At 50.9% G+C, this 26916-nt stretch overlaps 1 protein-coding gene across 1 annotated transcript; it reads right to left on the bottom strand.

The window, feature by feature from the left end:
- Positions 1-5484: 5484 nt before the first annotated feature.
- Positions 5485-25275, bottom strand: SUSD3 (sushi domain containing 3). The gene is made up of 5 exons (XM_027550323.1): positions 25092-25275; positions 12428-12616; positions 10536-10683; positions 9712-9864; positions 5485-6171 (listed from the first exon to the last, which is right to left on the bottom strand). The coding sequence occupies exons 1-5, from the start codon at positions 25177-25179 to the stop codon at positions 5979-5981; spliced, it is 771 nt and encodes a 256-aa protein (XP_027406124.1). The 5' UTR covers positions 25180-25275; the 3' UTR covers positions 5485-5978.
- Positions 25276-26916: the final 1641 nt, after the last annotated feature.

The following is a 26916-nucleotide window of genomic DNA, read 5'->3' as shown; positions in this document are numbered from 1 at the left end:
TGAAGCTGAAACTCCAATACTTTGGGACCTGATGTGGAGAGTTGACTCATTGGAAAAGACCCTGATGCTGGGAAAGATTGAGGGCAGGAGGAGAAGGGGATGACAGAGGATGAGAAGTTGGATGGCATCACCGACACAATGGACATGGGTTTGGGTGGACCCTGGGAGGTGGTGATGGACAGGGAGGCCTGGCATGCTACGGTTCATGGGTTCGCAAAGAGTTGGACACGACTGAGTGACTGAACTGAACTGAACTGAGAGTAGTCAAATTCATAAAGACATAGAGGAGAATTGTGGGTGCCAGAGGTTGAAGGAGGTGAAGGGGGAGTCAGTGTTTAACAGGGACAGAGTTTCTGCTTGGGAAGACAAAGAGTTCTGGGTATGGATGGTATTGACAGCAGCACAATGTGAATGTGCTTAATGCTACTGAACTTTACACTTAGAAATGGTTTAGACAGTGAATTTTATGTGATGTAGCGTTTACCACAATTAAAAATTTAAAAAGCAAAGTAACCCTCCGGTTATGGGAACTGACCCTGGGGGCGGGCGATGGGGCTTGAATGGAGGAAGGGAGACCAAGCGGTGACCAGGAGGGTGCTACTGTGATGGTCCAGGTGAGAGGGGAGGAGGCTGGAGCCAGGGTAGTGGGTGTGGAGGTAGGGAGATGGGGTATGTTCCAGTCAAAATTTGAGGTTGAAGCAAAAGGACTGCTGTAGGATTGGATATGGGGTCTGAGAGAAAGTGGGGCCAGGGTTTTCGGCCTGGGGAAGGGGATGGAGAGAGGTAGAAGGGACAGTTCCTTGGCGCACTGAGTTCAAGAAGTGTGAGCATATCTAAATGTCAGGATGATCTCGGCCATGTAGCAGTGAACGGTGGCTCGAAGTGAGATCTGAGTTCCATGCCCAGGAATTGAACCTGGGTAGTTTGGATGACCACTGGAAAAACCATAGCCTTGACTAGACGGACCTTTGTTGGCAAAGTAATGTCTCTGCTTTTTAATATGCTGTCTAGGTTGGTCATAACTTTCCTTCCAAGGAGTAAGGTCTGTCTAGTCAAGGCTATGGTTTTTCCAGTGGTCATGTATGGATGTGAGAGTTGGACTGTAAAGAAAGCTGAGCACCAAAGAATTGATGCTTTTGAACTGTGGTGTTGGAGAAGACTCTTGAGAGTCCCTTGGACTGCAAGGAGATCCAACCAGTCCATCCTAAAGGAGATCAGTCCTGGGTGTCCACTGGAAACTGATGTTGAAGCTGAAACTCCAATACTTTGGGATCTGATGCGGAGAGCTGACTCATTGGAAAAGACCCTGATGCTGGGAAAGATTGAGGGCAGGAGGAGAAGGGAATGACAGAGGATGGGATGGTTGGATGACATCCAACCGACACAATGGACATGGGTTTGGGTGGACTCGGGAAGGTGGTGATGGACAGGGAGGCCTGGTGTGCTGCGGTTCATGGGGTCACAAAGAGTCGGACACGACTGAGCGATTGAACTCAACTGAACTGAGTCTGGATGAAAACCAGGAATCCTAGCCAGCAGACCAGCTAGGGCTAGAGGCTAGAAGCTATTTTTCCCTGGATCTTTGCCCCCAGTGAAAACTGCATTTCTCACTGAAGCAAGAATTGTAAATGCAGATAAAAAGTTTATTTAGAGACATAGCACAACAACAAGTGGGAGAGCACGTAGAGATACTGTTTAGTTAAAATAGAAGCAAGTGAGAGAAAGTGTGTGGGCATTCCCCCTAGTGAGGAGGAGCACAGAAAAGAGGTGGTTAAGTCATTTATATAGGACAGTTCTTCCAGCGTTTTGTTTACCAATTATCTGGTTTCTTTTTCCACACCTGACCAATCCTAGGACCCTCCCCAAGATGTATGTGCAACTTTTTTTCCAAGATGGGTTCCAGCCCAGCGGTCTATGTGATCCACATATTAGCATCACATATTATGGGGTGATGCCCCTCCTTTTGACCCCAAGGAGCCTTTCTGCATGTGAAATGTCTCCTTTGCCCCAAGGATGGGAAATACATGATGTCCTCATCTTTTAAGAGGGTTTAGTCCCACTGTCCCTGCCATAAAAATGCCCAGTGTCTGGTTATTTACTCTATTCCTGTGCTGGTTTTTATATTGAGGTATAAATCTCAAAATATAGGCAGGAACCCAGTCATAAATATGTTGTCCTGGAGCCCATTTGTTTCTTGCTTTAGCAAATGTAAACAGGGGGCTGGTTATGAATATTCTACCTGGAACTCATCTTATTCTCACCCCAGGAGGTGTGAATAGGAGGCCAGTTATAAATACCTATCCTGGAGCGCATCTACCTCCTGCCTCAGGACTGCCTGGCAATAGTCTGGGCCCAGGCCGTAGGAAACCAACAGCCCCCACTTCCCACTTCTGAGACATCTACCCTTGAATCCCAGCCCCCACCCCTAAAGAATACTCAGGCCATGTGTGGTGTTTCCTCCCAGAGTCCCAGCTGAGGTCCCCGACAACTAGTGTCAACTAAACTGTGAGTGATCACCTTCAGGAGATCTCAGCCCTGGACTCTGCTACCTGCAGCAGTGGGGGAGGCACGCCAGCAAGAACCCACAGCGCTAGGACAGATGACAAGTCAGCGGCTGCGGTCTACAGCCACCGAGTTTGGGGATGACTCACTACCCAGCAGTGCATAAATGTGACACACAGCTAACCAAATTGTTGAGGAATCAACATGAGGCACAGTTTTGTTTTTTCCCCAACTGCTGTGCCCCAACTGCTGGGGAATGAAGTCTCCCTTGGGTCATCATAGTCTGATTCTTCACAGCTACTTCTGGTGACAAGAATGGTACTGCTCCAGTATTTAGGGCTGGCTGGTGTTTCTCTGATAAAGTTCCTGTCACAGCAACTGAAAACCATGGATCTTGGCACCAAATGTTAAAGAGCTGATGCAGGATGACACGGTAGCCCTGGTGGGACTCTTGCTGTACCTCTTCCCTCTCCTTCTGCACACCCAGGAGAGTCACCCTGCTGGCCCGAGGTCAGTCTGGTCGACGTGTCCTACACAGAAGTGGGGCGTGTCCCCTCCACTGCTGGTGAAAGAGGCTCTACCATCCCTTCTCGTTCCTGCAGATTGTGGAGGTGAAAGTCGGAAAGGGGTGCTCCACGAGGTGAGGGCCCTACAACTCCACTGAGCACAGCCCCTGCTGATTGAACTGGACACACAATCTGAGCAAGGAGTAAGTGATGTTGTTTGAGCCCCTGAGACTTCGGGGGTTGTTATGAACGGAGTGTTTTTTCCCTTCAATCCATATACTGAAGCCCTAATTCCCACTGTGGCTATGTATCACAGGTGGGCCTTTAAGGAGGCACTTAGGGTAAAACAGGGTCTGAACGGTGTGGTTCTGACCCCATAGGATGAGTGTTCTAAGAAGAGACATCAGAAAGTACTCTCTCCCTCTCTCTGGACACACTCCAAGGCTACGTGAGGACATAGCAAGAAGGGGGCCACCTGCAAGCCACTAAGAGAGCCCTCAACAGAAAGCAAAGCAGCCAGCACTTAGTTCTCACCTCCAAGACCATGTGATATAAATCTCTATTTTTTAAATTGCCCATTCTGTGGTAATTGTTAGAGCTGCCTGAGCTGACTGAATCAGGGGCTGTCAGTTTCAGCACCATAGTCTCGCCCATCCTGATATAAAAAGTGGCTGTTTCTTGAGCCAAGAAGGCAAGTGTGGCCATGTGGCATGTAAGGGCAGTGTTGCAGGCAGAGGGGACAGCAGGTACTAAGGCCTGTCCATGGAGGGTAAGCCTGGTAAGCAAGAAAAGGTGTTCTCACTCCTTTCTTCCTTTTAGGGGAGATTTGGAGCTGGCTCCCCCTTCCGCTTCTCTGGTGCTGAGTGAAGCGCTCTGCTCTAAAATGCCTGTGAAAGAATGTTGCTCTCTTCCTGCTCCTTGGCAAGCTCATCTCCCAATCCAGCTGAGACCGCTGGCCACAGGGTAGACGGGTCAGGGCCCAGCGAGCTGCACCACTAAGGCCTCATGCCCCTCTAGCTCTCCTGAGCAATGACTCTGATGTCCAGCCAGCACTCTCTCCAGCTGGGCACCACGTTGCTTCCCTCCCACCCCTGCAGTACCCTGTGGCCATCTGGATGCCTGTTCCTGTAACTCTCAGCTGTTGGGTGCTGGAGCAGGGTGGCGCCATCCTCTTGGCTCCACTACACCTCATCCCTCCTGGCCTCTGCTCCAGTAGCTTTGGGTGCTGGAGCAGGGTGGCGCCATCCTCTTGGCTCCACTTCACCTCATCCCTCCTGGCCTCTGCTCCAGTAGCCCAGGGTCCAGGGACAAAGCACCACTTCCTGTTGAAGGCACTCCCTCAAACCCTCATGGCAGCTTCTCACCACCTCACTCTGATAAGACATGGAGAGGGCCTGGTGGAGTTAGCATTTGTGACCGAACTCGGAGCCTTGCACAGAGCTGCTGAAGCCCTCCATGAGGGGCCTGTGGTTTCGGACAGCATCCATATGCCCTGACACGCACTCCGCAGGATCAGGGTGGACCCTCCACCACTGCCTGGCCCCACAAAGTTGAGCCCACAGGACCCTTGGAGGCACACAGCCGAGGGCGGCTACTTGCCCCTCCCAGAAAAGCTGGAGAGGGCCTGAGTCTACCAGGGGCCCCCACAGCATGAATGCTGCACTATCTGGTTGAGGGCTGGGTCTGGGCTTGCCCCCCAGTGGCCCCTGCATGACCTTTCCCTCACTGGAGAACCACACACACCTTCAGGCCTCAGAATTCTTCATTGGAACCCACTGGATGGAATAGCATCCCAGACCAGAAAGGATGTTGGCACCAATGTAGCAGCTGAAAATGTGGAACCACCCAGCTGCCCCTGCTGGAGGCTTTCCACATGAATCAGGACAGATGGACTGCCCCGTGTAACCTGTATCAAGATGTATTTGTTAGTGACGGAAACCATGACAAATGTGGCTTCAGGGTAGCACAGGCTCTTTCAGGACCACCAGCTCTTCGTCAGGCTCTTCTCCTTACAGCCTAAGAGTGACTGCAGGGCCTCCAGGAAGCAGGAAAGTTCAGAGAGCAAACACCAATGAGGTTCCTCAATGGCCAGACAGATCAACACCCCAAATCTCAGAAGGCTGGAAGTCAGATTTCAACTGGTTCAGGAGAGAAGTGGAGTCCAAGTACCTCCCGTCATTGAATGAAACACAGAAGTGACCGAGGATGATTTCGGAGGCCCTGAAAGGTAAGGTTTGCACTTGGGACTCGCATTGTGGAAACCAGCTGCCATGATGTGAGGAGGCCTGGCCACTCGAGGTGGTCACCACTTCACGGGTCTCTGCTGACTCCTGGCAGCAACCCAGCTGACCACAAGCACATGGAGGAGGCGCTGTGAGCACTGGCCAGCCCAGCCCAGCAGTCCTGGAATCCGAAGCTGTAATAATGAGAAACTACAGTTTTATGCTGCTACACTTGAGGCTCTGTTACACAGGGATTGAAAACTGAGACAGTAATTCTTACCTTTATTGTTTTTCAAAGAATTGTTTATTTCATACCCCTTGCCACAACTTTACAGATAATGGATGCAGCATCCCAGCTGGGTCTCTGCTTGTAGGTACAAGGCAGCCAGCTGTAACTGTTGAGGAGTCTGCTGCCATCTCCTCCACTCTGCTATGCAAAACTAGACGTGCCTAAAATGTCCTCCAGTCTCTTCAAAGGGGCCTCACTAGATGGAGGCTGCAGCTGGTTTTGTGAACCTCAGTGGTGGTTTTAAGGAGCCCTGTCTATAAAAACAACTATGGCTGGGCTCCCCTGGGACAGGTCACCCCGTGAAAGGGTCCCCAACTCAATGCCCTGAGGGATCTCTAAGCCCGGAAGCTGATTTCACTGACCAATCTTGAGCTGGACACATGTCGAGATGCAGGTGTCAGCTGGTAGGGTCGTCCTGGCCTTCCCACTGTGGAGGGCAGGCTCTGGCCTCCGCTTTGGTCACCCTGGGACATAGGCTGCAGGCTGTCTGAGCATCACAGTTGGCCTGGAGGGAGGCAGAATCTGCCCTGGGTTTGCTGTATGCACCATCACCTGGGAGCAGGGTGAGCTGGTGGGGCCGCTAGCAGTCCAGAAGTCCTTGTCCATGCCTCGGGCCATGCTGGCTAGCTCTCTGGTACCCTCGCCAAGGTCTCTGCAGGAAGAGAAAGTGTGAGCTTGGGGGAAGAGTGAGGACTCCATTTAACTCCAACTTTGCCCCCATGCTGGGTACCCGGGCCCTGGTCTGCAATGGGTCTGGGAGAGATTGCTGCCCCAAGGCGATGGCCCGTTTCCTCTTGCCTTGCACCCAGGGAAGCCCCTCCATAGGTGCCTCTCCCTGAGCCTCAAGTCCCTCCTTCATACAAGAAGGATGATTCAAGGAGCAGCACACCCACCTTCCTGGGGCTTTCTAGAAGAAGAAAGCTTATTCAGAGTGAGTGTAAACTATGTGGAAACAGCATGCCCTAGGCAGAGAAGGGACACTGGGGCCCCAGGAACATTCTGGAGGACACCCTTGCTCTTGCCAGGCTCTCCTCTGGCACTCTGGGGCCAGATCTCCTACCTTCTAGATCTTCAGTTCCCTTGTGGCCTCCTCTAGCCCCCAAGCCACAAACCCACCCATTTTCCAAGCTGAGCAAACCCTGGCCCCCACCTTTGTCCACCTGGTCCTGCTCCTACCCACTTATACTGGATTCTACTGCCTGAGGCTGCCTGGCTACTTCTTCCCCTTAAGATGCTCTCTCTTTCCTTCTCTCCAATACAGGCTCTCCCAATCTATTCACCTCAGGCAGCACTTCTTCCAGGAAACTTTCCCAGATTTCTGTTCCCACCCACATCTAGTCCTCAGGAAAGCTCCAGGAAGTACTAGGAATTACATTATCTGTTGGTTCAATGAATACGTGAGTGAATAAATTAATTAATTAGCAGAAAGGAATATCAGCTTAGTAAGCAAGTTCATTGACTTTGGAGCTGACTTCAAACCTAGCTTCATGCTTAGCAGTTGTGTTTTTCTGGACACATTTCTCAAAATGGGATAGAAAAATAGTTCCTACTCCTATGGTTAGAACAAGTAATGTTTGGAAAAGCTCAGAACAGTGCCTGGCACAATGTGAGTGCTGGGAAGCATTTATGAAAGAAAAGTAAGGTCGAGGGGCAAACCTCACCTTACTAAAGATGATTTCACCACCAATCAGTGGGAGAACTGGGGCATCTTGCCTAGGATGGTACATCCTGAAATGCAGCAATTCCCTCCCCTATCCCACTGGGGCTCTTCCCAACTGAGACACCAGAAAGTGTGTCACAGGTCTATAATGGGGAGAGGGTGTCACAGGGCAGGGGGCAATGGAGAAGCTCCAAAACCTGCCAAGGAAATATGACTGTATGAAAAGGGTATGCACTACCAACATATCCTGCACATAATCTGAAAATAACTAAAATAAAAAGGAAAGTACTTGCAGCTGGCTGATGGGTAAGGATCTCTTCTACAATGTACATGAAGCTTCCAGTATTGATGAGAAAAAACATCAGGCAATTCAGCAGAGCAAACCAAAAATGACTAAAACCAGCAATGCGACTGGTAAGCAAAGGCAGGAGAAAATGCTCTTTCTCAATGTTAATCAAATAAATGCTGATGAAAACCACAGATGTAACTCACACGTGCTAAGGAAGTGATGGAAAACAAATCATTAACGTTTGGCAATGGTTAGCTGTAAAAATGGCTCAACTGGCACTGGGTTCCTGGAGAAAGAATTTGGTAATAAAAATATTCAGACTTATTTGACCTAAACAATCTGTTCCTAGGATCGCCCTAAAATGCCATCTCAAAGAAAAACAGCTCTAAGTACAGGCATTTACCTAAACCTGAGCACAGCACTTGAAGTATTTGGAGTGAAGCTCCAGGGGCCTCAGACCGCCATGGCAACACAACGTGTCAGGTCAGGTGGAAAGGCTGCAAGGTGGCATTCCTGCCATGGCCACCACGATGTAGGCCTAATGTGTGTCCGAAGTTCAAGGGAAGGAGTTAGGAAGTCAATTCCTTCCCAGAGGCCTTACCACTCCAGGAGTCAGCCAGCCCCAGTGCTTTTGAGTGTGGACATGGGATCAGACAGGCCCTTGCTACTCCTGCACAGGCCACCACCTCTACCACCTCAGTTTCCTCATATGCGTACCAGGGACAAGAGCAGAATTAACAACAATGGCTGGCACTCACTGAAACTGTACTCTGGGCCCAGTCGAGCCCACTGACTCATATCACCTCAACAGGGCCAAGAAGTGAGGCCCACCATAATCCTCACTGTACAAGGGTGGAAAATGAGGCATGAGCAGTTGTCACACAGACAGGTGTCAGGCTCAAGCAATTGGCTCCCTGGGAGGTTCCTGTGGGGATGGACTGAGGAAATGAGCAGAAGCTGACCTTGCGATGCCAGGACAGGGCAGAGAAAGCACTCAGTGGGCCAGAACATCCTGTGTGAGAGAGGAGGTGCTGCAGCTACCAAAGCCAGCAAGCCTAGAGCCCACGCTCCACAGTAAGAGAGGCCATCACAAAGAGAAGCCTGCATACTGCAACAAAGAGTAGCCCTACTTGCTACAACTAGAGAAAGCTCCCGCGCAGCAACGAAGACCCAGCACAGCCATTAATAAATTTTTTTTTTAAAGTTTGAGAAAAGAATACCTATGAGTTCAGAGTGATACAAAAATAACAAAACAAAATGAAAAGGAAAGGAAGGATAAGACAAAATCCATCTTCATTCCTCATAGAGGGAATAACAGAATCACAATGGAATTAAAATCATTATTCCATAACCCCCAGGGCCAAAACTGATTCTGGCTGGATCATCCCTGGATGCTAAGGCTACAGGTCAGGGGTCATGGGGCAGCAGAGTGACCCTTAACAGAACCCTCTTTGTCACTTGACAACAGGCTCATCTCAGCCAAGAGGGCCCAGACCTCATGCCTGCAGGGCGATAGCCCAGCCTACATCCGTGATTCACACCAGCACCACCCATGGGGCACCTGCACCAGAAATGCTTCCCAAGTGAGTCACGCAGGAACACCAAGACAGTCCAGAATACAGAGTCTGTAGGAGACCGCTGGCCTTGAGTGTGCCAAGGGAAACACCACCGAAGACAAATATCCTGCCTGATTTAAGGAGCCCAGAGACCAGGAAGCCCTGGGACAGAGGGTGCTCACTCAAAGCTGGTAACAACAATGGGAGATGTTCTATCTGCAGTCCATGTTCAGCCAAGATTAGACTCCTTGAGTCAAAAAAAAGCATGTAAAAAATGTCCTTGTACTGGTTCATAAAAAGTGAGTGTGTGTTTTGAAAGGGAGACAAGGAGAGACAGAAACGGAGAGACAGAGGAGCAGGGGGAGAGACGGGAGGACAGAGCAAACTGACAGGGCACTGTGGGTCCTGGTGAAGGGTAATACTCATTTCCAGAAGCTTCCTTCTCTGGACAAGGGGTGACAAGACATGTAGTGGAGGGCAGCTCCAGGTCCTAGGGTACAGGGCCAGGCACAGGTTGCAGAAGGACCATCAGCTTGTCCTACAGATGGGAGCTGGGGCCTTGGTGGGCCTGGACTCACAGCATGCGCAGACTGTGAGTGCCCTTGGTGTCCAGGTTCGCTGGCCAAGCCAGGCACTCCCCTGCCCTTATCACTGCCCCACCGCCCTCCTTGCCCTGCCCGTGCCCACGTGGTGAAGCTGTGATTGTCGTGCACTTGGACAGGCTGGATCCTGGACACTCCACTGATGCTGCTGTCACTGTTGAGGCCCTTAAGGCCGAGGTAGGGAGCCTGTACCGTCTCCAAATCCTTGCTTCTCAGCTGGAGCCACAGTTGGTTTGCCCTGGGGAGAGATGGGGGAAAGACAGTCAGGTGTGAGCGTGTCCAGGACACTACCTGCAAGCCTCTGCAAGGCCAAGAGTGAGTATTTTAGGGCTGTACCGTTCTGCTGCTGTAGGGAGAAGGCAGTCGTGGATGATGAGTAAGTGCCAGAAAAACTACTTACAAAGACAGGTGGTGGAAAGTTGTTGCAAAGAATCAAGCCAGTGATGGCACAACACTGTGAATATAACTAATGCCCCCGAATTGTGCACTGAAAGATGGCTCGCATGGTAACTTTTATTATGTTGTAAATATTTTACCACTGTTTAAAAAAAAAAATACCCGCCCCCACCCGCCACACACACACACAAAAACAGGATAAATTTCTGTGAAGAAAAGTAGAGGTGAGCCAGACTCCACCTGCAGGCCCTAGTTAACCATCGTGTGGTCAGCCCTGCACGTCCACACACAGCAGAGCACACGCTGGGGGTGTGCACAGTCTGCAGAAGGAGAAAATCCCGCGTGTACCTGTCACCTGTCTTACAAAAGACCAAACAAGTGAGCCATGCGCCCTGCACAGCCTAGATGTTCTGTGAACGGCAAGACGCCAGGATCCCAGCAGCCCCACTCCCTGACACCCCAGGGGTCCCGCCGTGACTAGCAAGTGCCCGCAGCAGTGACAGGTCACTGTACCTGTCAGATCGCCGCTGCTCACTCCTCTTCAAACACTTCACGAAGCAGCAGGTGAGGAAGGCCATGGACATGAGCATGATGATGGCGCAGCTGATGATTGAGGAGATCACGGCCACCTTGAAGCCAAAGGTTTCGTAGGGGGGCACAGCTGTGAGGGAGACAAGACCAGCTCTTGGGCCCAGCCTGCCCTCAGGGAGCCCTGTTCCATGGGGAAGCCAGGGAGGTACTGACAGATGAGGTGAAGGTCTGTGAACACTGTTGTAGGGGTAGGACTACCAGGTAAGACTGCCCCCGAGAAGCGGGTATTTGAGCAAGGTTTCGGTGAGTGTCTAAGTTTTTGGTGGCATACTGGGGGAAGCTCTGACAGGGAATTCAGTGATGGTCTCTTTGGCTCCATCCCCTGTAGACTGGACTCCTGAGACCAGAGAACAGTATACAACACATGGTCTATTTTCACAATGCCTCAAGCTGGGAAAACCCTTTGGGGGCCTATGTGCCTTCTTAGGTCACTTTCTAGGAAGGTGTGGAAAAAAGGAAAACACCAATGGTGGCTCAGATGGTAAAGCGTCTGCCTACAATGTGGGAGACGTAGGTTCAATCCCTGGGTTTGGAAGATCCTCTGGAGAAGGAAATGGCAACCCACTCCAGTATTCTTGCCTGGAAAATCCCATGGACAGAGGAGCCTGGTAGGCTACAGTCCATGGGGTCACAAAGAGCTGGACACGACTGAGCGACTTCACTTTCAGTGTTTGGGGTCAAAGGGCCTTTGGCATGTTATCATCTATGTGCCAAGTGCTAGTTCTATCAGGTTCTAAAGGATGTTCTCGAAATTGAGGCCCAGAATCCTAATTTGAACAACACTGCATATTTTCCCATGTAGTAGATATAGACCACACTTTCCATTTCCTAGTCCCTCTGCCCTAACTGCACACTGACCGTCCTGACTGAAGACTACATTTCACAGCTTCCCTTCACATGACCCATTCTGGACAGTGGTGAACAGTGGGGCAGGGGTGTGGGACAACTTCTAAGAGCCTTTCTTGCCCTGCAACTAATCCTGTAACAACTACATGGATCACGCAGTTGAAGTCATGCCCAACAGAGCCACAGTATGGGAAGGGCCTGGGTCCCCACCATGGGGCACCATACAAGCCTTGGACTGCCCACCTGAGGACCAGAGGCAAGAAAAACCTCTCATAATCCCCCATTACTTTGGTAACCCTCATTATCTTGGGTTTTCTATCTCTTGTTGGAGTCTAATCCTAAGAGACACTCTCCTTCTCAGAGATTCCACCACCACATGAGTATTTTAAAGGCTCTGAGAAGTCCTACTGCCTGTTAACCCAGTCTTTTCTGAATTATATTGACTACAGAGCCCTTTTCAATGCACAACACAATTAACACAACATATGTAGCTTCACTTTGGAAAATGCTGTGCTAGCTATTATTCCTCAACACCCTGTATAGCAAATACAGAAAACCATCTCCTCCTCCAGATTGAGCCCTACGGCCAGGCAATCCCATTCCCCAGTCCTAGAATTCTTGGCACATGGAATATCCTATTAAGGTTTCCTGTATCTGTGCATGAAATAACACATGAATGAATGCAGTTTTCTGCTTAACAGATAAAGTGCTAGCTCAGATGCATGAGTCACCTCTTGGAGATGACAGGCTAAGTCAGTGGCAGCGCTAGAATCTGAAGCAGCTACTAGAACTTGAGTCTACACTGCAGACATGGAGCCCCAAGGGACCACCAGCCTTGGGAACAGGACCTTACACAGACACCCATGGAACCTTCTCTGTGGACACCCATGCCACCCATGTGACAAAATCAGCACTCCCCCCAGGGGGCACTGCTGAGTTGGGGGCAGCTCAGGCAGAATGGGCCTCACTCTTGCACATGGGGGTCCCTGAAGACCACTCAGCGATGTTCCCCTTCCAGGCACAGGTGAGGAGGCCAGACCCCACCATCTGGTGGCCTGAGGGGCAGTGGAACATGATGACAGTCCCCACAGAAGTGCCGTCCCCACGAAGTACTTGGAAGGTGCCCTGCAGGGGCTGCTGCACTTGCACACACATGCCTAGGAGAGAAGAGAGGGGAGACAATGTGAGACCCCACCCTTGGGGCAGGGGCGTGGTGGGAGACTTCACCTGACCCAACGACCATACGTGCTTTGGAGAAGGTCACACAGTCACCCAGACAAGGGACAGTGGCATCCACGTGGCCAAAGTGTAATCCCTACATTAAGTGGAATCTAGAGGTGCTGAAGACCACGGTGTTGATAAAAGAAACACACATCTAAAGACAATAAAAGCAAAAGGACAACTGTTATCCAAGTGCAGCTCAAAAGGCAGAATTAAGGGGGGAAAAAAGGAAGGAGAGAGACTGACAGATGTGATTTCATGAAAAGTAAAAACACAAACTTTTGTCCTTCCCTAATAACTGAAAACCCCTTCATGGATCACAACCTTGTTGTGGAGAAGGGGCTTGCATAACTCAGTGAAGCTATGAGCCAGGCCGTGCAGGCCTACCTCAGACAGACAGGTCATAGTGAAGGGTTCTGACAAAAATGCTTCACTAGAGGAGGAAAAAGCAAGCCGCGGTAGCATAGCGGGTAGAGTCAGGCAGGCAGGGAGGTAGGCAGGCAGGTCCGTAGGTCAGGAGTTCGAATCTCAGGCAGGGTCAGGAGCATAGAGTTAGGGTTAGGAGGTAGGGGCTAGGGCTAGGGGTAGGATAGGGACCCCCTAGCGGTAGGGGATAGGAACACAGAGGATGAGATGGCTGGATGGCATCACTGACTCGATGGACGTGAGTCTGGGTGAACTCTGGGAGTTGGTGATGGACAGGGCGGTCTGGCGTGCTGCGATTCATGGGGTCGCAAAGAGTCGGACACGACTGAGCGACTGAACTGAAACTGAACTGGAGGAGGAAATGGCAAACCACTCGGGTAGTCTTGCCACAAGAACCCCAAGAACAGTATGAAAAGGCAAAAAGGTATGACACCAGAAGATGAGCCCCCAAGGCTAGAAGGCGACCAATACGCTACTGGGGAAAAGCGGAGGACAATTACTAAAAACTCCAGAAAGAATGAAGAGGCTGGGCCAAAGCAGAAATGCTGCTCAGCTGTGGATACGTCTGGTGGTGAAAGTAAAGTCCAATGCTGTAAAGAACAATATTGCATAGCTGATCACTAAAGAATTGATGCTTCTGAATTGTGGTGCTGGAGAAGACTCTTGCCCTTGGTTTGCAAGGAGATCAAACCACTCAGTCCTAAAGGAAATCAACCCTGAATATTCATCAGAAGGACTGATGCTGAAGCTCCAATAACTGGCCACCTGACGCAGAGAGTCAACTCGTTGGCAAAGACTCTGATGTTTGGAATTGCTGAAGGCAAAAGGAAAAGGAGATGGATCAGATGGTTAGATGCCATCACTGATTCAATAGACAAGAATTTGAGCAAACTCTGGGAGAAGGACAGGGGAGCCTAATGTGCTGCAGTCCACGGGGTCACAAAGCACTGGACACGACTTAGCAACTGAACAGCAACAATAACTGAAAAGCAAATTCAGATGAAGAAATTAGGAAAAGATATTTGGAAAACACAGGACGAAAGTTCAACACCCGTAATTTACAAAGAGATCTTAACACATCAGTAAAAGCTGAACATCCAAGTAAAACAGAATGAGCTGATGTGTGAACAAGCTACTCAAAGAAACAAGTAGCTCACAGACATGAGAAAATGCTTGCCTTCATAGTAACTGTGTGTGCTAAGTCGCTTCCGTGGCATCCGACTCTTTGTGACCCTATGGACTGTAACCCGCTAGGCTTCTTTGTCCATGGGATCCTCCAGGCAAGAATACTGGAGTGGGTTGCCATGCCCTTCTCCAGCGGGGCTTCCTGACCCAGGGATAGAACCCAAGTCCCTTGTGTCTCCTGCATTGGCGGGTTCTTTGCCACTAGCACCACCTGGGAAGCCCTCAGAGTCACTGAAGAAACACTACCTCAAGTGAGAGCTAATCTGTCACTCCTCCACCTGCAAAACGTAAAAACAAACAAACAAAAACCACATGTGAACTTAGCAAGGGCCTGGGAGCAACTCCTCCCTGACTTGCTGATGGCGGTGCAGACCCAAATCTTTCTGGACAGAGTCTGGTAAAGCGTATTAAGACCGTTATGCTTGTATATAAATCTGAGAATTTAGCCAAAGTAAGTACTTAGGATATGCTGCCAGGATTTCTATAACAAGATATTTGTCTGCACCCACATCTCCAACTATGGGCATCAGTGCAGTTAATCAGAGTATATCTGACATGAGTGCCAGCAATGATATCCTCAAGTGTTACAATGATGTCCTCATATAAGGACATATACAGAATTTACTGTGCGCTGTTCTAAATGCTTTACATGTATTAACTCATCAATCCACAAAATACCTCCCCATTTGACAGGGGAGCAAACCGAGGCACAGAGCGGTTTAACCATTTCCTGAAGTAGCACAGCTCGTATGCTGTAGGCAGAGATTCTGAAGCACACAAGGAGGCTCTGGGCACCCTCTCAATATACACGTGTGACAGACACATCACGGGTCCTTTGTGCTGGCTTCCCTCGCTTAGCACGAGAGGCGGCGTGCTGCGTGTATTGCCAAGCTGTCCGTATTCACGGTGGAGCAGAGCCCCACTGTGGAGAAGGCGATGGTACCCCACTCCAGTACTCTTGCCTGGCAAATCCTATGGACGGAGGAGCCTGGTGGGCTGCAGTCCATGGGGTCACTAGAGTCGGACACGACTGAGCGACTTCACTTTCATGCATTGGAGAAGGAAATGGCAACCCACTCCAGTGTTCTTGCCTGGAGAATCCCAGGGACGGGGGAGCCTGGTGGGCTGCCGTCTATGGGGTTGCGCAGAGTTGGACACAACTGAAGCGACTTAGCAGCAGCAGCAGCAGAGCCCCTCTGTGTGGATGCCCTGCGTGCTTCCCTGTCCTGCTGACAGATGGATGTGTGCGTTGCTTCTGGCCTTCAAGAAGATGGAACGAAGCGGCTACCGATGTTCTGGAGCATGCCTCCTCATTCCCGAGTGCAAGAGGCTCTTCCTTCTGCTTTTCTGGAACTTTCTGATTGTACTTCTGGTGTATAAAGTGGTTAGCCTCAGACAAAAGGGAGACTGGTTGAGCTGGTTGTCTGGCCTGTGTCTGTGGCAACACTGACCAGAGGCAACATCCATGTTCAACTCCCTTGCTAGGTGGGAGCAAGGGTGGGGACTGGGACAGGGGTTAGCACTGCCCAGGCTGAGGACCCTGTTATTCCACACCAACCTAAGACAACGCTGCACCTGACCTCCATTGGATGCCTCCAGCTAGGACCGTGTGCTGGGCACCAGGCATAGACGTCCTAAAGCCCACTCAGCCTGCCACACCCAGTCAAGCTCCTGCCCTGGCCAACCTGCTCATCACTTGGCTCCCCTATTCTAACTATGATGTCAGCCACCAGTTCCTCTATCCTTTACTTGCTCTAGCCCTCACATTTAGAACCTACCTGGACTTCCTTTTCTCAGTCCACAACCAATTCACCAGCAAACTCTGTGAGTTCTGTTTTCAAAATACATACCCAGGACATATGTAGTAGGCTGGAGAGTCCTCCAAAATCCACACCCACGTGGAAGCAGCCCCACAGGGGGTCCACTGTGAAACGCATGGGACACTGTGTCATACAGGTTGTGGGGACAGAGCATGCCTGAAACTGCCCAAAGGGCCATGGCTGTCACTCAGAGGGGTCACAAACATGCACTCATATGCCTCGTGATAGCACCTCACATGTCTGCACACAACCAGCCCTGTCCAGAAGGGAAATCGAGGCTCAAGAAGGTCAAGCCACCTCTTGCATGAACCTGCTGGCCCTGCCCTACTTAGGGTGAGGGTGTTAACAGGGCAGTGACAGAGCCAGGCTTCAGCCTCAGGCCTGCGTTCTGCCCTCAAGGAGGCCAAGGCTGCCCAAGACCCTTGGTGTGGGGCAGCAACACTCAGAGACGTCATTTGGGAGAGGTTGGCCAAGCTGCATTTAGTCCACCCACTAGCCCCACCCTCCCAAGAACCTGGCGGGTGCCTCATTAGGCTAAAAGGCTGGAGGGAGGAGTCTGTGCTGGGGGGTCCTTGTGGGAGTGGGGACTGACCATTGGAACAGTACAAACAACACTGGACATCTAATGGATGGTTCACTGTATTTGAGCCATATGAGAAGACCACCCACCTCACAGATGGGGAAACTGAAGCACAGCAAGGCTGGATGACATGCTGAGGGGGATGGGGTGGAAGGGTGCTAGGCCATGGCTGTCATGTAAACCACACGTCTGGGAGGATCTGGGCTTCCCTGTCTGAGATGTCCACCGTTGGTGTCACACTAACAATAGCTGATAGAAACATCTAGTCAAGAAGGACCCCAATTCTGGCCCTCATATGGCACTCAACTATCTGCAGAGAACAACAGTCATTATATCAGTTTAACATGAGCAACCAAGCTTAGAGAGGTGGCTGACCCGCCCAGCACCCATAGATTGAGAGGGAACCCACAGACAGGATTGACACACAGCTTAAGATTCCGAATCAACAGCAGAACAAAGGAGTGTGGGCATTTGCAACATACATGTAAGGGAGCATCTTTCTTACATAAACAGCACTTACGCAAGACAAAAGTCACAACAGAAAAAATGGTTACGTTACAAAGAAAAAAATGGAAATGGTCCCAAACTAGTGAGCAGCAATTAATTAAGAAAATTAAATAGCATCCACATTAGGAAGGAAGAACCAAAGCTTCTCTATTAGATGGCATGATCCTATATCTAGAAAATCCCTGCTGCTGCTGCTGCTGCTAAGTCGCTTCAGTTGTGTCCGACTCTATGCAACCCCATAGACGGCAGCCCACCAGGCTTCCCCGTCCCTGGGATTCTCCAGGCAAGAACACTGGAGTGGGTTGCCATTTCCTTCTGCTAAAAAAATCTACAGGAACTAATAAATGAGTCCATTAGGATTACAGTATACAAGATCAACACACAAAAATCCATTGTATTTCAGTACAGTGGCAATGAGCAAACTAAAAATGCAATTAGGAAAACAATTCCATTTACAAAAGCATCAAAAAGAATAAACTACTTAGGAACAAAATTTAACAAAAGAAGTTCAGGTAAAACTGAGACTAAAAAATTACAAAGCATGTTTAGAGAAATTAAATAAGACCTATAAAAATAGAAATACATGACATACTAGGGGGTCAGAAGACTTAGTATGGTTTAAGATGGCAATGCTCCTCTGCTCACTTAACAGCTTAACCCTTATTCAGCATAACCCCAATTCAGCATAACCCTTATCAGAGTCCTAGCTGCTACCTTCACAGAAACTGACAAACTGTTCCACAATTCATAAGGAAAGGCAAAAAGACCTAGAGTAGCACAAACAGAACAATCTTGAAAAAGGAGAACAAAGTTGGAGGATTCATATTTCCTTAGTTCAAATTTTATCACAAAGCTATGGTGATGAAAACAGAGGACACTGCTATACAGACAGACACACAGGCCAATGCAAGAGTTTAAACTCAAGACATAAACTCCTATTTACAATCAGCTGATTTTCAACATGGATGCCAAGACAATTAAACGGGAAGAGAATAGTTTTTCAACAATTTGGTGCCACGAAAACAATATATACATGCAAAAGGAGAAAGTTGGACCTCTCCTTATATCATATAAAAAATTAATTTAAAATGAATCAAAGATCTCAATATAACAGATAAAAACCATAAAAACTCTTAGAAGAAAACATAAGGGTAAATCTTCCTGACTTTCCAATGGCAATGGTTTCTCAATGATTACCTAAAGACAAACAACAAAACAAATAGATAAATTGGACTTCACTAAAATGAAAAAATTTGTGCTTTATAGGATACTACCAAGAAAGTGAAAAGACAACCCTCAGAGTAGGAGAAAATATTTACAAAAGCATCTGTCTGAAAAGGGATTGCATTTAGAGTGTATAAATTATTATACTGAATTCTAAAAAGATAACCTAATTTATAAATGGGCAAAAGATATGAACAGACATTTCTCTATAAAGATATACCAGTGGCCACCAACAAGCACATGAAAAGATGCTCAACATCACTAGCTTCAGGGAAATGCAAACCAAATCCACAGGGAGGTACTTTTTCATGTATACCATGAAAAAGACACACGAAAAAAATAACAGGTGTACCAAGAACATAAAAAACCGGAGCCCTCACAAACTGCAGCTGGGAGAGTCAATGGGGCACCACTTGACAGTTTCTCTAACAGTTCACTTCCAAATGACGCAGCGCTGCTCCTCCCAGCAATATACCCAAGGGAGAGGAAAACACATCTACATAAAGACTTGAACACAAATGTTCATTAGCAGCATTATTCATAATAGCCCAAAAGTAGAACCCACCTAAATGGTCATCAACTGGTAAACGGTGAGCTAAAACAGGGTCCACCCTTACAATGGAAGATTATCTGAAGAACTGACGTGCTACAACATGGATGAACCTTCAAAACTAGCCAGTCACAAAAAACCCACATATTGTATAATTCCATTCATACGCAATGTCTACAACAGGCAAATCTACAGAGACAGAAAGCAGATCAGTGGTTGTCTGGGGCAAGGGAGAGGGGAAGTTGGGAGGTGAAGTCTAAGGTATGCAGGGCTTCCTTTTGGGGTGATGAAAATGTCCTAAAATTGACTGTGGTGATAGTTGTACATATCCGAATGGATTAAAAGCCATCAAGTTGTACACTTTAAGTGTATAATTCAAATGTGTGAATTGTATGGCACATGAATAATACCTCAATAAAGCCTGTTAGAAAAATTCAGGGGAAATATTTATCTCAATGAAAGAAGTGTGAATTTGAAATCTAAGTTATTACTTTTGGCTGGTCTAGTTCAAAAACACCAGCCCACCAGCTTAGTGAGGCTGTGGGAAAAGGGGTGGGGCAGAGGGCACAGCCCGGAAGACCTAAGAGGCAGTCCTCCCCCCAGCAGGGCAGGCAGGTGCTTGCAGGCAGGAAGGGGTAAGCAGCCCAACTGGGAGTCCCAGGGAGGCAGGGCAAGGAGGACACAGCACCGGCTTCGAGCCCCCAGTCAGACATTTCCCGATTACCCTCACTGGCCTTGGGTCACCCAGTACCCAGTAGTACAGAGGTTCAGTACTACAGAGTACTCAGTACTGTACAGAGTAGTACAGTAGTACTCTTGATTCCAAAGTATAGGCCCTTAATTAATCATCACACTGTGTTTCCACAGGTGCCGAAGGAGAAATGAATGAACGAATGAATGTACAAATGAGTGAACAGACAACCTAACAGCTGGAAGCTGTGATCAGCACTCCTCCAGGAGAAATCTCTTTTCTTTTTCAGGATCTGTGGACTTGGGCATGTGTTGTCCTTCCAGCCAGGGAAGTGGACTGGGGTTTTGGAACTGGGCAGACATGGCAGGGCAGCCACAGGCCAGCCACATGGCCCCTTCCCCAGGGTCACCGGAAACCAACACTTCCCATTCCCCAATTTAGAGCTGCCACTTCTCCATTCTTCTGTGGCTAAGCACCTTCTTTCTCCCCAGCCCCATGAGGCCCTCGGAGAAGGGAGGGCCCTTTGGAAGGGATCAGCAGGGGTAGGAGCTTCATGGGCACTTGTCTTCCCAGCACCTGGCGAATAAAAGGAGGAAGGGATAAACTTGTGTTTTATCCTTTAAAGATGCAACTAGAACTTTATCAAAAAAATAAGATGCTTTGAGGGAGGGACAAAGAGATGGCAAGAGACGAGATGAAGCAGACCTGGTGAAAAGTTAAGGGTAGGATAGAGCTGGGGGATGTGTGGATATTAATTCTTTCCTCTGTGGTATGTTTAAAAAATTTTTTTAATGTGGGGAGAAAGCCTTAGGCATCACTGTTGAATTTATCTGACTGCCTCAAATCCCCCAGGGTGGGTGGCTGCCCATCTCCCTACCCAGAGCGCAATCCACATCCTGCACTATCAGCTCAGATGGCCCTGGCATGGGGAGTCACAGACAGAAGAAAAAGTTTCAGACACTGAGGCAGCAGGCTGGTTCTACAGACACACACATCTGGGTATAAACCACACTTAACCTGCGGGGTGACCAGGTTACCAATTCAGTCCTCAACTCACCCGTAAAGGCTGCAGTGGGCAAGACTGGGCGGGGCCTGACTGAGATGACATGCAGCCCCAACCCAGCAAGGAAACCACCACTGTCGTGGGGAAAAGGGCCCGGCTGTCAACAGCCACATCCTGTACAGCTGCTGGGTTCCGCTATGGTGACATGCCAATCCTGAGACAAGCACTGCCGCTATTTCATCACCCAAGGGGCTCACATAGCTTCAATGACAGAAGTAAGCCCTCCCCACAAGAGGCCCAAAGCCTGTCCTGCCTCCTGGAATCTCACCAAGGTGGGAGGGTGAGGGGTGATGCCATAGAAAGGGAACAGGCCTGACGTGTGGATGCCTCCAGGGTGTGCGTCAAACTGAAGACTCAAGGGAAAGGTTCAAGAGAATTCGCAGCCCAGGCCCAGTGAAAATGCCACTGCCCATTACAATGCATGTTGAGCAGCTGGGGGCAGGAGGGCCACCGAGAGACCCAGAGTGGGGGCTTTAAAAGGAGTCATGGTCTCTCTCCCCAGACCTGTGGCTTCACACTCTGCATTTGTGGCCAGCCAATACAGGTGTCTCACGCCCATCAGAGGCGGGGAGCCCCTGCTTCAAGCACAAGTGTACTGTTCAAACAGGTCCTCTTTTAAAAATGAAAATGAAAGGTCTGAGGAAATAACTCTGATAAGAAAGAGCACGGGGAAGATGAGCCTTGCCCAAGGCCCCTCCCTGCAGTGAGTACATCATGGAACCTTCCCCTACCTGAGAGGCAAGGAGCTCAACTCCAGTAATCTGAGAGACCAATCAAGCAGAGAGGCAAAGGCAGAGAAGCCAAGTGGGCCTGGTCTGCTAGGACCACCCTCTCAGCCCCAGACCCTCTCCACCAGGTCTGACCCTGCTCCACCACCTCTAGGCTTAGGTCCTAGACTTGGTCAGATTTAATTTCCCAACCTGCAAAATAGGGTGACCTGCTCTTCAGGTCAGTGATAGGAAGAGTGGGACCACCTGGTGGAGACTTTAAACCTGTGCCTGGGAGCTCAGGAATGCCCCCAGGAGGAGGCTTAATACCTCACTCTATCCCCCATCCCAAGTCCACAGTATCCAGGATACCTGCACCTGCTACCCCCAGACTCAGACCCAAGTCTTCCCCAAGACCACGACACTCTGCCAAGACACCTATATCTGCCATCCCCTTACTCCAACAGAATGTCCTGCATCCCTTCTCTGGGCCTGAAAGGCTGGCAAACACTTTGGGCTGGGCCCATTTTCCAGATGAGGAAACTGAGGTCCACAAACCTGTTGAAGGCCCCAGGTACACACTGGCAGTGCCCCCCACAAGACCTTTCTACCCAACTTGTGACACACAGGCCAGATGGGGCAGGAAGGTGGCACAGCGTCAGAGGATGATGAGGGCTTCAGTCTACCCATCTTCTAAGGATATGCCAAGAAACCACCAGCTGGCTCCAGAGACATTCCAGAGACATCCCCTAACCACTGCAAACCCAGCCTCTTCTCACATTCCTCACTACACCCTCCACAGCCTGGAGACCCCCAGACGCTCTAGCTGGGCCCCCAACAGTCCCTCCCTACAACATGGTGTTTAAGAGGCAAATCCCGCTGCCTCCATCCCCTGCTGAAAATCCTCACCGACACCCAGCTGCCCCTGTATACCTTCCTAGACCTGGTCTCCACCCCACCCCCAACTCCCAGCTGTCCTTCCCTTCCAGCCCTACTCAGCCCTGGTGCCTGGCCCTGCCCACTTGCGGCCGACTCACACACTGGATGCTGCATTCCCCCAGCCCTCCTCTGGCTGGACCCCTGCACCCCTCAATCTTTGGTGCATTTTTTTCCCCGCACCCTTTATGAACTCATCTTTTTTTCTCTATGTACAAATAAATCTCAAAGGAGAGGAAAAACAACAGAAAAAAACAAAAGGAATGGATTTGATGCAGGCAAGATACAAAACAAAAGCAAACCCTATAAACTCACTGGACAGTGGAGAGGCAGATCTGCCCATCCGGTGTGCATCCAACTCCCCCGACTCACTCCCCAGCGCCAGGCAATGCTCTCTCCCACCCTCTAACACACAGTGGGTGTATGGCCTGGCCTGCACACCCTGTCCTTCCAGCCCAAGCCTCCCCCAGCCTGCCTGGCCAGTGGGGATAAGAACAATCCTTGCTTGTTAATCTTTTATCTGGAACCTTGGACACGGGACCATCCCTCTTATCCTCCTTCCTGGAGCCAACACAGCCCTCAAACCCTGACCTCATCCGCTGGGAGGTAAATAAGTTAACCTTTTATGCTGGCCATGGCTGCGGACAACAGGGACAATGGGGAGATGGGGGAAGCAGGCTCCTGGACTCGCCCACTGTGGGCCTGGGTCACTGTGGGAATGGAAAGTCACTTCCTTGTTCTGAGTCTCAGTATCCTCAAGTGGAAAGAGGAACCCACAGGAGGGATTTCTCAAAGAGAAATCAAAATGGGTGACGGGTACCGGTGCACAGGTACTCTATGGAGAGTCAACCTCCCCCCACTCCCACCCACAAGACCCCAGCATCGGGGACAGCCACATGCAGGAGGCCCACGCCCTGGCTGAGTGTACTGAAGCAGGCACAGGGTTCAAAACTACTGCAGTTCTGGTCCTTGACTCCAGTCCAGACCTGGGTCTCCCAGGCAGTCTGCTGACAGCAGGTCAGCTCACACGTGAGAAATGTACATCCTCCTCCAGCACATGACCAGGTTAATTCCAACCCAGTAAGAGCACAAGCCCCGTGCCCCCATTCCCTCCACTCTGAATCTCTCAGGGGAGAACACTGAGCTCCAGAGAGCCTCTTTCATCCAGCAGCTCTGTCTGTACCCTGATGGGAGACCAGAGCCAGGCCTCAGGGGCACAGAGGCCCTGTTTAGAGACCAACGCCCACCCACTCCCTCCAGGTTTTGGTCTTTTCGTGAAACGGGCCCATGGTGGCTGTGGGGCTGGCCTGCAGAGTGAAGCCAAGGGGACGCCCACAGAGCATGTGGAGGAGTCCGGACAACAGTGGGCCTACCACTTAGCATATGGAGAAACTGAGGCACACAGATAGTGAGACCAGATGTACCCCAAGTTGGGGGGGCTCCACCCCCAAATTCCTGGGAAAGATTCACAGGCTGGGACCCCCAGGGTAGCAGGGCTGGGGCCAGGCCTGGCAGGCTAGATAGAGGGCAAGAACTGGACTCTGAGACCCCTTTTCTCCCAGGACAGTTCTCTGAAAACAGTCTTTTGCATGTAGCCAGGGTCTCCCCCTCGCTCTCCTTGGCTGATCTTGGGCAAGTCCCTGTGCCTCACAGTGGACACTCACCTCCCCAGGCGGTGCTGCACAACTCGCACACACATTATCCTCTCTTCACACACACTGAAACACTAAATTCGGGACGGGGCATCAGGCTGCCAGAGGGAGTTAAAGAAAAACCTACCCCACCAGGCCAGGGGCAGGTCTCAGGTCTTGGCTTTCACACCACCAAGCCACACGCCTCTGCTCAGAGACTGACTTCTCTGGGCCTGTTTTCCCATCTGAGACAGAGCCGTCATTCCTCCCAGGGTGGCAGGTGTCACTGTTTTAAGCTTGACTGGCTGCATGCCCAATGGGGTGTGTCCTGTGCCAGGCTGCTCCTCCAGGCCCGGCTTCCACCCGTACAATTCAGCGCCTGGCATGGGGCACGGTGTGCACAGACCCTCAGGCTTAAGGGGGAGCGGACTGTGTGCCCTCAAGTGAGCCTCCAGGAACATCTGGGGCTCAACGTCTGGGTTTATCTGTGTTTCTAAAAGGATTAAATTTCAGACGCATTCATGGCGTAAAGCGGACATTCGAACCCCGGGCTTCGGACGCTTTCCCCACACCGAAGGCGGGCGAAAGACGAATCTCCTACAGAACAATCCAGAAATCAAACATTTACGATAACAGTCAGCCTTCCGGAGACCCCGGAGCCACACACCAGGCCCAGCTGTCGTTCTCCTCTCTCAAGCTCAGTTTCCCCCCACCTGTAAAGTGGGGCTGAGGAGCTAGCCGAGGAACAGGAGCATCTCCCCGAGGTAAGGCCGGTTTTGGTTTCCCCACGTCCGTCGCGCAGCCATCCCCCACATCACCCCGAGGCTGCCCCCACTGGGAAAGGGCGCACACCTGGGCTGGTGCGCGGCTAAACGCAGCCGCCTAGCTTCTGGGCACTCGCTGCCCGGCTTCAGCTCCGCTGGGGCGCCCGCTGGGCCGCGGAGAGGGCCGGAGGGTGTTAACCGCCGGGTGTGCACCTCCCAGCGGCAGAGTGCAACCCACCGCCCCCCGCTCCCACCCAAGGCTGTGCACGCAGCCCCTCACTTTTCCCGTCTGTTTAATGGGCGCAGAACCTCACCCGAGGCGCTTACCTGTGCCGTTCCCGGGGGTGGGCATGGCGTTCCCCTTGCGCCCCCCGGGCCTCGCCCTGCGGCGGAGGGTCGCCGCCGCCCCGCGCATCCCCGCGCCCTCCGCGGCGCTTGGCCGGACTGCCGCGCAGGGGCCAGCGTGGGCGGGGCGGCCAGGACGCGCCCTCGCAGGGCAGAGGGCGGGGCCGACCTCGCAGGAGCCCTCGGCCCCGAGGGGGCGAAAGTCGCGGAGCGGAAAGTCTCGCTCCAGGGCGTTGCGCAGGCGTTGCTCTCAGTCCCTGCCCCTCCGACCGCCAGGGTCCTCCCCAGACCAGGTGTTCTCGGTGAGTAGCACATGTGAACCCCATCTGTGTCACTGGGTCAGGCCATCTGTGGTGGGTGTCCCTGTGGTACTTCTTCAGTGAGGACCCCCGGGTCGCGGGGGCAAGATTCAGACCTCCAGGGTCTGGCCCTAGGCTTACACACCACACTGGGGGCGCCTGCCCGCTCCTGACTCCTCCTACCCAGCCCCCTTAGAGGGGGCCCCTAGCTAGGCTCAGAGCTGCGGCCCGCCCCTTCCTTTCTCTAGGACCCCGCCCAGCCCAGGCGCAGCACCCTGCCCAGGCCCAGGAAATGCTGAGGAAGCACTAAGATTACCGAGTCCTCAGCGGGGTCTTCCCAAGGCAACTCCTGGTGACCCGTCCTGCAGAGCTAGGGGAAGGTGTGTGGAAGATTCTGGGTCTGTCTTGGTCCACACTCCTAGTTTAATGGTGGATCACTAAGTTTATCCAACATTAGACTACATGGACGGAGGAGACTGGTAGGCTGTAGTCCATGGGGTCACGAAGAGTCAGACACGACTGAGCGACTTCACCGTCACTTTTCACTTTCATGCATTGGAGAAGGAAATGGCAACCCACTCCAGTGTTCTTGCCTGGAGAATCCCAGGGACGGCGGAGCCTGGTGGGCTGCCGTCTATGGGGTCGCACAGAGTCGGACACGACTGAAGTGACTTAGCAGCAGCAGCAGCAGACTACGTAGCAGTGATCAAAATAGACATACAGATCCATCCTTTAGACTAGGAATGCAGTTCAATTCAGTCGCTCAGTCGTGTCCGACTCTTTGCGACCCCATGAATCGAAGCAGGCCAGGCCTCCCTGCCCATCACCACCTCCTGGAGTTTACTCAAACTCATGTCCATCGAGTCGGTGATGCCATCCAACCATCTCATCCTCTGTCGTCCCCTTCTCTTCCTGCCCCTAATCCCTCCCAGCATCAGAGTCTTTTCCAATGAGTCAACTCTTCGCATGGGTGGCCAGAGTACTGGAGTTTCAGCTTTAGCATCATTCCTTCCAAAGAACACCCAGGACTGATCTCCTTTAGAATGTACTGGTTGGATCTCCTTGCAGTCCAAGAGACTCTCGAGAGTCTTCTCCAACGCCACAGTTCAAAAGCATCAATTCTTTGGCGCTCAGCTTTCTTCACAGTCCAACTCTCACATCCATACATGACCACTAGAAAAACCATAGCCTTGACTAGATGGACCTTTGTTGGCAAAGTAATGTCTCTGCTTTTCAATATGCTATCTAGGTTGGTCATAACTTTCCTTCAAAGGAGTAAGCGTCTTTTAATTTCATGGCTGCAATCACCATCTGCAGTGATTTTGGAGCCCCCAGAAATAAAGTCTGACACTGTTTCCACTGTTTCCCCATCTATTTGCCATGAAGTGATGGGACCAGATGCCATGGTCTTAGTTTTCTGAACGTTGAGCTTTAAGCCAACTTTTTCACTCTCCTTCACTTTCATCAAGAGGCTTTTTAGTTCTTCATTTTCTGCCATAAGGGTGGTG

The sequence above is a fragment of the Bos indicus x Bos taurus genome, chromosome 8 (genome assembly GCF_003369695.1).
Source record: "Bos indicus x Bos taurus breed Angus x Brahman F1 hybrid chromosome 8, Bos_hybrid_MaternalHap_v2.0, whole genome shotgun sequence".
NCBI lineage: Eukaryota > Metazoa > Chordata > Mammalia > Artiodactyla > Bovidae > Bos > Bos indicus x Bos taurus.
Note: the sequence above shows the minus strand (reverse complement) of the source record. Positions and strands in the feature narration are given on the sequence as shown.

Excerpts from the sequence above, each read along its gene's own strand:
- SUSD3 (XM_027550323.1), bottom strand. The coding sequence starts at position 25,179 with ATGCGCGGGGCGGCGGCGACCCTCCGCCGCAGGGCGAGGCCCGGGGGG. Across the intron at positions 12,617-25,091 it reads CACCCCCGGGAACGGCACAG|GCATGTGTGTGCAAGTGCAG; the intron begins GTAAGCGCCTCG and ends CTTCTCTCCTAG. Across the intron at positions 9,865-10,535 it reads GAGCAGCGGCGATCTGACAG|GGCAAACCAACTGTGGCTCC; the intron begins GTACAGTGACCT and ends ATCTCTCCCCAG.